Source organism: Gracilinanus agilis, chromosome 4 (assembly GCF_016433145.1).
Source record: "Gracilinanus agilis isolate LMUSP501 chromosome 4, AgileGrace, whole genome shotgun sequence".
Taxonomy (NCBI): Eukaryota; Metazoa; Chordata; class Mammalia; order Didelphimorphia; family Didelphidae; genus Gracilinanus; species Gracilinanus agilis.
In genome coordinates this window covers 493,707,251-493,718,612 of record NC_058133.1, presented here as the reverse complement: position 1 = coordinate 493,718,612, position 11,362 = coordinate 493,707,251, and the positions used below count along the sequence as shown (strand labels likewise).

Genomic DNA, 11,362 nt, shown 5'->3' with positions numbered 1-11,362 from the left:
AGGAAGGAAGGAAGGAAGGAAGGAAGGAAGGAAGGAAGGAAGGAAGGAAGGAAGGAAGGAAGGATTGATTTATTAAGTACTTGGCACTCTTCTAAGGCCTGGAGATACAGACACAAGCAAACAAGATGGCCCCACCCTCAAGTGACTTACATTCTAATGAGGGAAGACAGCATGTAAAGAGGAACTGAAAAGAGATGGGGAGGGCACCCTCTCTGGAGCAAGGCTGCTAGCAAGGAGCCAGAGAAATCTGGAGAGTAAGTGAAATGGGATGAAGTGGGCATGTCTGAGACCCTTCACAATATGGTGGTCTCACCTCCCTGTAACTTGTATCCACTGCTCCAAATCAGAGCCTGAACTAAGAGAGACACCTGGAACTTTGCCCTAGACCTGTGTTGGTGAACCTATGGCATGTGTGCTGGAGGTGGTGCTCCCTTTCCCCCCTCCACCACGTCTGGGGACATTTCTCACATGACCTGCCCCTCTGCCCAGCAGCCCAATGGGAGTGCTTCTTCCCTTCTTGTCTGGGGTAAGGGGGCAGCTCACATGTGGAGTGAGGGTACGGTTTGGGCACTCGGTCTTTAAAAGATTCATCATCACTGCTCTAGAGTGTTAAAAATTTAAACCCAATTAGCAGGTAGAAACAACTAAGCTTAGTGTCTAGTTAGCAAGAATTAGCAGCTAAAATAGGAAGGTACCAGATGGTGTACCTCCTCCCCCAGTGGTGGTCTCTATTTCATCCACTTCCTGGTATCCCAGGATATCACCCTCTCAGGCACCCACTGGACTCCAGGTCCTTGCCCAAAGCCTTGTATCTCAAAGTCCCAGATCTCCCCATGACAACTGAATTTGTCTTAAAAAGTTGGTTCAGGGCATGTTTTGCTTCAAATATGGCACCCAGGATGGAACATTGTGGTCCCAATGGGGGACTGAGCAGAGCAGACTCCCACAGGACAATCACTCCTCTCATTCTTTATGTAAACTTCTACCCAGAGTTGGCATGTAAATTGCTTAGTAAACCTTAAAGCGTTTTATCAATTCAGGCTCTTTTTATTGGCTCGGACTCCCCCATCCCACCTTTGTGCAGTTGAGTTTTCTAACCCAAATGGGGGCTGTCACGTTCGCCCCCATCAAATTTCTTTTTTTAATTGAATTTCTTTTTTTCACTTAATGTGTAGAAACCATTTCTGGCGATTGTTTTCTGATATTTTGCCATTCCGATTCTCTCCCTCCTTTCCTTCTCCAGTGCCCAAGGTGGTAAATAGTTTGCTATAGCGCCTTCATGCAGTAGCCCTCTCAGAGGGCATCTTTTTTAGATTTGGGCCACCCTCCTAGGCAGCATCGATCTCTTTGGCTCCTCATCCTGTCATCCGTGGTGTCCCCCCTGCCAGCTCAAGGTTATCCACAGAACTGCTAAGTGTGCCATCTGGACCTTCATCAAAGTTTCTACCCAACAGAAAACCTCGAGCAGAGCAGGACCAAGGACAGAGCCTCGGGGCAGCCTATGGCAACCTCCCTCCAGGTTGTCATAGAACCGCTCGCTAATGAACAACACACTTTGGGTCTGGTCAATGGTCCAGTTCTGGCTATAACTAACTGTACTATTACGTACGATTAGGCTGTTTGAGGGTTTCTGCTCACTCCTCTCCAGTCCCCCCCTTCCTCCTAGTCTGCTGGCCACCCCACGCAGAGCATTTGTTTCTGTAGACCTTCGGATTTGTCTACAACCAGGAGAGAACTTTTCTTCAACCCTCACCTTCTCTCTTAGAATCAATACTGCCTACTGGTTCCAAGGCAGAAGAGTAGTAAAGGCTAGGCAGTGGCATTTAAGTGACTTGCCCAGGGTCACACAGTTAGTATAGTGTTTTTCTTTTTTGAACCCTTACTTTCTGTCTTAGAAACAATTCTGAGACAGAAGGGCAAGGGCTAGGCAAATGGGTTAAGTGACTTGCTCAGGATCACACAGTGAGGAAGTATCTGATTTGAACCCAGGTCCTACCCGCTCAAGGACTGGCTCCCAATCCCTTGAGCCACCTCGCTGGCCCTGAGATGATTTATTATTTTTTTACACAAATAGACAGCCTCTGCTAACCCTTCCCCACCCCCAGCTGTCTTCATGACTGAATTGGCATTCGCTATCGACAAACATCTGGAAGGCAGCGCCGATGGCCAAAACCGAGTTGGCCACAACTAGGTCGCCTCTCCTGCTTGCTGGGGACGAGCCGCCCGGTGACCTGTAACCCAGTTCCAGGCTAGCCTTTGTCTGACACATGCTGAGAACATGTGTGGCAGGCAGGCTTGGCTCCCGAGCTGCTGAGCTCGAAATCAGGTCAGCTGGGAAAATTGGGAGAGAAAATCACCGGCCGGCTGTTTGCTTTGTCTGTCTGCCTCTCTCCTTTCTCCTCCGTGTCTCGGCCGAGGGTCTTTTCTTCAGAATTCTAGACCGTTCTTGGCTCCGCCATTCCTGGGTGGAAGGAAATTCAGACAGATGTGTGCCGGACACCTGGATGGGCTAGTGCAGACCAGTCCCCGGCCCGCGGTCCTTCTAGAAAGCCGTACGGCCTTATATAATAGCTACAGAACTGTTCGTACCCTTTGACCCAGTTATCCCGTAATAGGATTATCCCCTAAGGATGTTATTGGCAGGGAAAAAAGACCTAATTGTACCCAAATATTCCTAGCAACATTATTTAGGATAGCCGAAATCTGGAAACGAGCCAGGAGTCCAACAGACAGAGAATGGCTGAACCTTGTGCGGTAGACAAATTAAATAGGATACTATTGTGCCATCAGAAATGCCAAATATGAAGAATACAAAGAGACAGGGAGAGACAAAATAGAGAAGGACTAAAACCACATCTCCACCGACTACAATTATGTTAAAGAATAAAAATAGGGGCAGCTTGGTGGTTCAGTGGATAGAGAGCCAAGCTTAAAGAGGGGAGGTCCTAGGTTCAAATCTGGTCTCAGACTTAGCTGTATGACCCTGGGCAAGTCACTTTACCCCAACTGCCTACCCCTTCCTACTCAGTACTGATTCTAAGGCAGAGAATAAGGGTTAAAAATAATTAAAAAACCATATTGTGTTTTTATATTCTTATATAAAACATATATTAACATATAATGAAACATATATTCTTCTGGGTGGCCAGAAGAATAGAAGGAAGAGGGGAACTGGAGAGTAGTGAGCATAAGCTCTCAAACAACACTATAAAACTTCAAACAAAATTCATAGACTCAAGAGGTCAGAAAGGGGCATAGAAATTTAAAAATATATTATTTCTTATGGAAATAGGATTTGTGATAATATATGTATAACCCAGTGAAATTGCTTGTCAGCTCCAGGAGAGGGGAGGGAAGAGAGGGGGAGGGAGACAACAAGAATCATGTAACCTTGGGAAATTTTTTAAAAATTAAATTAAATTTTTAAAAAATTAAATTAAATTTTTTAAATAAAAAAATAAAAATTTAAAAATTAAATTTTAAAAATTTTAAAAATAGGCTTCATCTAGCTTTTTTTTACATTTTTTAAATGATTTCTTATTGTTTTAAGGGAAAGGAAGGGGGAATAAACATTAAGTGACTACTATGTGTCAGGTATATGTGCTTCACAATAAATATCATCTCATTTGATCTTCACAATAACCCTGGGAGGTAGGTGTTATTATAATATCCATTTTACTGATGAGGAAACTGAGGCTAATAGAGGTAAAGTGGCTCAGGATCACACAGCTTTGATGTGTCTGAAGCTAGATTTGAATCCACATCTGCCTGACCTCCATCCCAACCCTCTATCCACTGAACCACCTAGCTGTCTAAGTTAACATGATTCCATACTTCATTTTGGTCAAGTCAAGGCAGTGGAATCACAATAGCACTTGCCTTTTAGGGTTATTGGGGGGATCAAAGGATATAATATCTGTAAAGCCCTTGGCATAGTGCCTGGCACATAGTAGGCACTTTATAAATGCTAGCAATGATGACGACTATGACAACGATGACAACACCAACAAGCATTTATTAGGAGCCTACTGTGTGGCAGGAACTGTGTTCAATGACATTCGAGTGACTCAGTGGTCTTGTAGAGGGGGATCCCTCACCTAGCTGTGCCCGCCCATTCATGCCATGGCGCTCTTGTCTTTGCACCTGGACACTGGTCACAAAGGGCCCATCCCACATGACAAGGACCTGTGAGTGCCAGGAGGTTACCAGTGGGGCACAGGGCATCTCCATCGCCTTGTTCTCTAGGTGTATGCCCGGCTCATCTCCTTTTCATCTCTGACGAGACGCCGTCTGCTCTTCTCCCACCCAGTTCCTCACTGCTAGCAGCGTGGCACAGCTTCCTCGTGCCCACCCTTCATCTTGGCTTTGCCCTTTGGGTGACCAGAAACCTAGTCTCTTCAGAGACTCGGATATGCCGTGGCTCACAAATAGAAAGCATTTCCTGAGGAAAATGGATAATAAAAAGATGCGGCTTATTCAAGTTAATTTACATCAGTGACCTGGGATGTTGTCTGGGTGGGGATTCTTCCCCATCTAGGCAAGTCCAGCCATCACCTGGGATGCTTTGGGAGTTGCTTGAGGCTCTGAAAGGCTGGGACTTCCTAGCATCAGGGGTAGGATTTGAATCCTGGTCTTTTGAACTTCTAAATTCTGCATTCTATCCTCTATGCCACATTCTGGCTCTAAAGATAACTTAGTCTTTCATTTTCTTTTTAAAATCCTTATTTTATGTCTTAGTAACAACTCTTTTTTTGTTTAAACCCTTCTCTTCCATCTTAGAATCAATACTGTGTATTGGTTCCAAGGCAACAGGGTGGTAAGGACTAGGCAAATGGATTAAGTGACTTACCCAGGGTCACCCAGCTAGGAAGTGTCTGGGGTCAGATTTGAACCCAGGACCTCCCAGACCTGACTCCTTATCCACTGTGCCACCTATTTACCCCCCCCCAAGTTAATATAATCTTTTCTATTACAAACTTTAGAACTTATAGCTATTTACATTTTGTTGCCCTATTTCCATGTTTTTGTTGATGTCAGGTTTAAAGGAGAGTTTAGAAATGAAATAGCTTTCAGAGGCAGCAGTAGCTGAGCCCAACTGAATCCAGCGGCCTCGGTTTTTTACCAAGGAGGAAACTGAGACACGCAGCAGTTCAGTGACTGGTCAGAGGACACGCTTCTGGCCAATGTCTGAGGCAGGAACTGCCCGAGTCTTTGTGCTCAGTCCAGTGTCCCCCCCGCCTGTGCTGTGAGCAGGGCTAGCCTTGATGGCATCAAAGGAGACAGGACCGCAGGGGAAGCCAGCTTGGTCGGATGCTCTGTTCTTCACACTTAAAGAGGACCAGAACGACACCATGATGTCGGGGTCAGTGGACGTGTGAGAGCCTGGCTGATGGGACCCAGGGGAGCTCGGAAGACTCTGCCACCGGTCAGTCAGAAGAATCCAGGAGAGCGTCCGGGATGGAGACAGCTCTGGATCTGAGGATCTCCCGTTCCTTTGGAGCATCTGCCTTTCTGCTTGGCTTGGAGAGCACGGAGCCTTGGAAGAAGACAACCCCTGTGTTTAAATGCAGGAGTCACCCCTCGGTGCCGTGTGCTATGCTCCTTCCATCATATGTACCAGAGCTCATCCATACTTCTCTTCCTGGGCAACTCTTGTCCATGGCCTCCTACAGCCTTCCCACAGACGAGTACCCCAGTGACGGGGGTGAAAGGCTTCATCTAACTTTTTTTTTAACGTTCCATAGAAGAGGAGCAGCTGGGTGGCTTAGTGGATGGAGAGTCAGGCCTACAGATGGCAGATCCTAGGTTCAAATATGGCCTTAGACACTTTCTAGCTGGGAGACCCTGGGCAAGTCACTTAACCCCCATTGCCTGGCCCTTCCTGCTCTTCTGCCTTGGAACCAATATACTGTATTGATTCTAAGACGGAAGATAAGGGTTCAAAAAATATTCATGGGCCACAGCTCTCAGACTTGTCCATCTTGTTATCTTCTCACGCTCAACTACAAAAAGTCATTGAGTGTTGACTCAATCGAGTCCAACCAAATGGAGAAAACTGAGGTGACTGACTAGCTGCCCAAGTCATTAGTAGCAGGTCCAGGATTTGAACCCAAGGCACAATATCTCAGAATTGTAGAGTGGGAGGAACCTCAGAAGCCCTCCAGCCCTAGCTCCCTGCAAGGACTCCTCCTACATCCTCTGTGAGCAGAGATCATCCAACATTTGATTGAAGGCAGCCAGGGAGGGAGAAATCCCTTCTCTCCTGGGATAGCCCAATCCCCTTGTGGCTAGCTCTAATGACTAGGGAGCGTTCCCTTACCTCAACCTTAAATCTACCTCTCTGCAAATTCCTTCCATTGCTCCTATTGCCTAGGATCATCATGTTAGAGCTAGAAAGGAGATTAGTTGTCATGAAGTCCAAGAGTCATCCTCAGACCAAGGGCAATCCGTGTTTCCCTTCAAATGCTTGAAGAAAACTATTGCATTCCTTCTCCTGAGCCCCAGGAACCATGACCTTTCACCAGCTCAGTGATGGCCCCCAGAGCTAAGCAGGGTACTCCTGGTATAGTCTGTCTGGGACCCCTACGTTGGACCTCTACACTAACCCCCCTCCTCCTCAGTTTCCTCCTCTATAAAATAAGGTAGTTGGATTAGATCAACAGTAGCAAAGATGGCCCCAGGGCCTCATGAAGCCCCAAACACTCCCAAGTGCAGCCAGAACCAAATGAAAATGTAATTGGGAGAAAAATTTTTAATAAATAAAAATAGAACAAAACAAAGATGTTAACATATGGTTTCCCAAGTCAATATGTGACCCACAGGGATCCTTATGGTGGTTTCATGGCCCCCATTCCTATCTGAGTTTGACCCAACTGGATGAGATAACCTCTTAGCCCTCTCCCAGTTTGTAATGCAATGATTAAATATAGGATCTGTTAAATAGTCTCATTATCTCCTATTTCATAGGCGAGATGGGGAAACTGAGGAAGAATTTGACTTGAGCTCCACCATCAGCCCTCCCCCCCCCCCAATCTGGGCAGATCCCAGCCATCTCCTTGCTAACCAACTTCTCTTGTTGCCACTGCAGGAGGGTGATGCCCTGGGCACCATGGAGAAGCTCTGTCGGCAACTGATGTACCATCTCAGCCCTCACTCCCAGTGGAAACGCCAGGGCCTTGTGAAGAGGAAACCCCAAGCCTGGTAAGTCCCCCTTTGGACCCTTTTTGGACCCTTTGGGGAAGGGCTGCCGGTGCCCAGCCGCCACCATGGAATTATGGAATTGCAGAGCTGGGGGGAGCCCAGCTGATTCTCAAAAATGTATTCCTGCCCTAGAAAACCAAGTGGTCATTCAGGCCTTTCTTTTTAACCCCTTACCTTCTGTCTTGGAATCGATACTAAGAATTGGTTCCAAGACAGAAGAGTGGTAAGGGCTAGGAAATGGGGGTTATGTGACTTGCCCAGGGTCACCCAACTAGGAAGTGTCTGAGGCCACATTTGAACTCAGGACCTCCTGACTCCAGGCCTGGTACTCTATCTACTGAGTCACCTAGGTGCCCAGTCATTTAGTCTTTACTAGTGTGGGAGAACCTGCTCCTTCCTGGGAGGTCCACTCCAGCCTGGTCAGTGGGGAAACCCACCCTCTCCCCAGAGGGAGGTGTGAGGATTTGAATGGGGCATCTCATCTCTGATTTAGTGCCTTCATGACCATAAACAAGTCATTTTATTTCCCTGGGGTTCCCTCAGTTTCCTCATATGTAAAATGAGGAGGTTGAGCCAGATGGCCTCGGAGGTCCGTATAGTCTTATCCCATGTAACAGGAAGGACATGTAGGAAGAAAGAGATGGAGTTCTTACCCTTCATCCCTCTGTGCTAAAGGAGGGCCGATTGGATAGCCCAAGGCAGTCCTTGCCATTGTGAACCCCCCTCACCCCCGTCTGATGAGGGGAGACCCAAATTCGGCCCTCAAATACTTTACAATCTGGTGCTGGAGACAGTCTCTGTCTTCAGAGAACCCTGAACTTGATAGGGGGGACGTGGGGGAAGGAGGGAGGGGAGAACCACATCTCCCTCATCAGAAACATGCCTGCCATCAATTTAGGGGCTCTCCAAATCCATGAGGTTCTCCTCTCCCTGTGTGGGGAGAGAGCTGCTGTCTGTCTACTTACTTCTTGTTTCTGGCTCCTTCCATTACTACGTTTCCCCCTGCCTTCTCAACAGCTAATCAGGTTCTGGGGAGGGGGAGGCAGAGAAACATGGATCTGGGCTCTGAGAGCCTTGAGACTGATGGGAAAGAGCTCAGTCCTGCCATATCTTATGGAAAGACACCCAGTGTCTACTCTTGGGGGCAGGGTAGGAACACAGCTCCGAGTCTGCTGGAAGATAGAAAGGTGTTTAATAACACACATGCTGGGGCAGCTGGGTGGCTCAGTGGATAGAGAGCCAGGCCCGGAGACAGGGGGTTCTGGGTTCAAATGTGGCCTCAGACACTTCCCAGCTGTGTGATCCTGGGCAAGTCACTTGACCCCCATTGCCTACCCTTACCACTCTTCTGTCTTGGAATCAATACACAGCATTGATTTTAAGACAGAAGGTAAGGGTTAAAAATAGCAATAAATTCCTAGCTGTGTGACCCTGGCCAAGTCACTTATCCCCATTACCTAGCCCTGACCCCTCTTCTGCCTTGGAACCAATACACAGCATTGATTTTAAGACAGAAGGTGAGGGTTTAAAAAAAAGGCACGAGACAATTTTTACTTGGCAGTTAAAGCCCCTTCCAGTTTATTCACCTCACACACACTCCAGTACCCCCAGGCCAGGCACTCTGTCCTTTCTGTTCCTCACACACACACCCCATCTCCTGTCTCCGCCTCTCTTGGCACAGGCTGCCCCCCTTTACCTGTTGGCCTCTTACAATTTCTAGTTTCCTTCGAGGCTCCGTTGGCTGCCTGAGCCCCGCCATGGCCCCGTGTCTGCTTCCCATCTTTTTGTAGCTCCCCGCAGGCAGGAGCGGCTCGTCCTGCCTCCGTAGCTCCATCGCCTTCGAGCCCAGGGCCTGGCGTGTTTGCCAGCATGCCAGGGGATCCGTAAGCTCCAACCCGGGGCAGCTGTGTGCCCGCCTGTCTTGTGTCCCTCCTCTCCGTGCCCTCCCGGCATGACGCCCCGGGGGCTCCCCCCAAGGAGCTGACAGACGCCTCCTGATGGGTCTGGTCTGATTCTCAGACCCCCCAGCCTCCCGCCTGGCCAGATGGCGGCCCTCTGCAGAGAAGGGAGCCCTGTGAGTAGGAGCGCCTCCTCCCTCTCCTATTCCAGCCTCCCCCGAGCCCAGGAGCACCCCCCGAGGAACACGCAGCTCCGTGGGCATCGCCGCTCTGCCTCCCCCTCCCCAGATCCCGATTAGCCATCGAGAAGGCGGGGGGGACCAGAAATGGAAGGAACCCGCCGCGAGAAGAGAGAGGAGGGAGGGAGGGAGAAGGAGATGCTCCCCAGAGCCACAATTAATTAGCCAGCGGCTCTGAGGAGCAGCTGCCTCGGCTGGGTCTGAATTGCTGGTGAATGGGAAAGGCCGCTGCTAATTGGGAGCCGGGAGGCAGAGGCCCGGCTCGCTGCACCAGGACAGGCCCCGAGGCGCGAGGGAGGTCTCCGGTGGCAGCTGGGCCTGGAACTTGGCCTCCGGCCCCTGCCCCGGCCTCAGCTGCTTTCCCTCCTGAATCTCTCGGACCTGCGGAGACACCAGCCAGAGCCTGGCCTCGGACGAGCCTGAAAATGCCCAGAATCACGTCCCGGGGGAGAAGGAGCTCCGGGTCCGGCCGGATGGCCTTCCTTACCGGCCGAGGGGAAGGCTCGGGAGACCCCTCCCGCCCTCCCACCCATCTCTCTCGGCGCTGGTCCTTCCCTTCAGGGCTCCGAAGGGAGCCACGAGTCAGGACGTCGAGGTCCCGTTTCCACCCTTTACCGTAGAGCAGAAGAGGGCGACGCCGGCATTCCCTGGGCCGGGAGGATGGAAGGCGTTAAAGCCCGTGAAAGTACTTGGGAAGGCGTTGGGGCAGGCACAAGAGCCGCTCCACAGACCTGGGCTAAAGTCCAGGTGGGGAAGTTTTATTCTGAAGATCGTCAGAACCTGGGAGATGGGGCCAACCTGAAGGCAGCCCGGCGAGGTGTAGATGGAGCGAGAGAAGAATAAGCCAGGAGACGGGGAGAGGCAGGGAGACCTCTGGTCAAATCCTGCTAGCCGTATGACCCTGGGCAAGTCACCGAACCTCTGTTTCCTGATCTGTAAGATGGAGACAGTGAAGGTCCCCGCCTCTCGGGGTCCGGAGAACCAAAGGAAATAATATTTGAAAAGCACTTTGTAAGTCTTGAAATGTTCTTATCGTCATCATTATTGTTATTATAAGCAGAGGCAGGAGGAGGTCGGAGAAGGCTCCATAAATCATCGCAAGCCATTTTCCATCCATATATAGTCTAAAAAGAAGAGAAAGTCCAGCCCTGCTGGACCCCGGTGCTGACCTGGGCTAAGAGAGACCCCCACAAAGTCAGGGGAGTTAGTCCAAGGAGAGAGGCGGCAGCATCTTGTCCCTCAGCTGACCCTGAAGGGCTCGCCAGAGAGCCTGGGAGGGGAGGAAAGACTCAAAGCCAAGAGAGGGCTGAGGCGTGACCTGCTCAGTGGCCTCGGACGGAGAGGTGCTTCCACCATGGAGTGACTCGGGTCAAGAGAAGGAAAATGGAGGGTCCCCCTCTTTGCCTCCACTCCTCGGACCTCGGGCAAACGCCTGCGTGCTTTTATTGAGATGAGACAGGAAAGTAAGTCAGCTCTCAGGAGAGCCGCTTACCCAGAAGTCCAGGGGGTCCCGTCAAGGCGCTTTGGACCCAAGTTCATTGGGGGTGGGGGTGGGGAGGCAGTGTTGGGGGTGGATCTTGACCTCAAAAAGGTCTGATTCTTTTTCTTTCTAGCTCTGTCCCTCCCCTGGTGTAATTCCAGGGAAATCCCTAGAACAAAAGCTAGAAACAAGGACACAGAGAGACAGACAGACAGAAAGACAGAGAGATAGAGAAACAGAGAAACAGAAAGACAAAGAGAGACAGAAACAGAGAGACAAAGAGACAGACAGAGAGACAGACAGAGAAACAGAAAGACAAAGAGAGACAGAAACAGACAAAGAGACAGACAGAGACAAAGAAACATACAGAGACAGACAGAGAAACAGAAAGACAGAGAGACAGAGAGAGACAAAGAGACAGACAGAAAGACAGACAGACAGAGACAAAGGAGACAGAGACAAAGACAGAGAAACAGACAAAGAGAGAGAGAGAAAGACAGAGACAAACAGAAAGACAGAGAGACAGAGAAAGACAGAGAGACAGA

The 11,362-nt window shown here is 49.7% G+C and overlaps 1 protein-coding gene across 1 annotated transcript in view; it reads left to right on the top strand.

The window, feature by feature from the left end:
• LRRC75A (leucine rich repeat containing 75A) overlaps positions 1-10,180 on the top strand; it is a 101,510-nt gene extending 91,330 nt beyond the window's left edge. Inside the window, exons 3-6 of the mRNA XM_044675612.1 lie at positions 7,088-7,195; positions 8,534-8,578; positions 8,991-9,083; positions 9,899-10,180. Coding sequence (XP_044531547.1) covers positions 7,088-7,195; positions 8,534-8,578; positions 8,991-9,083; positions 9,899-10,180 — 528 coding nt within the window. The remainder of the gene's footprint in view (positions 1-7,087; positions 7,196-8,533; positions 8,579-8,990; positions 9,084-9,898) is intronic.
• Positions 10,181-11,362: the final 1,182 nt, after the last annotated feature.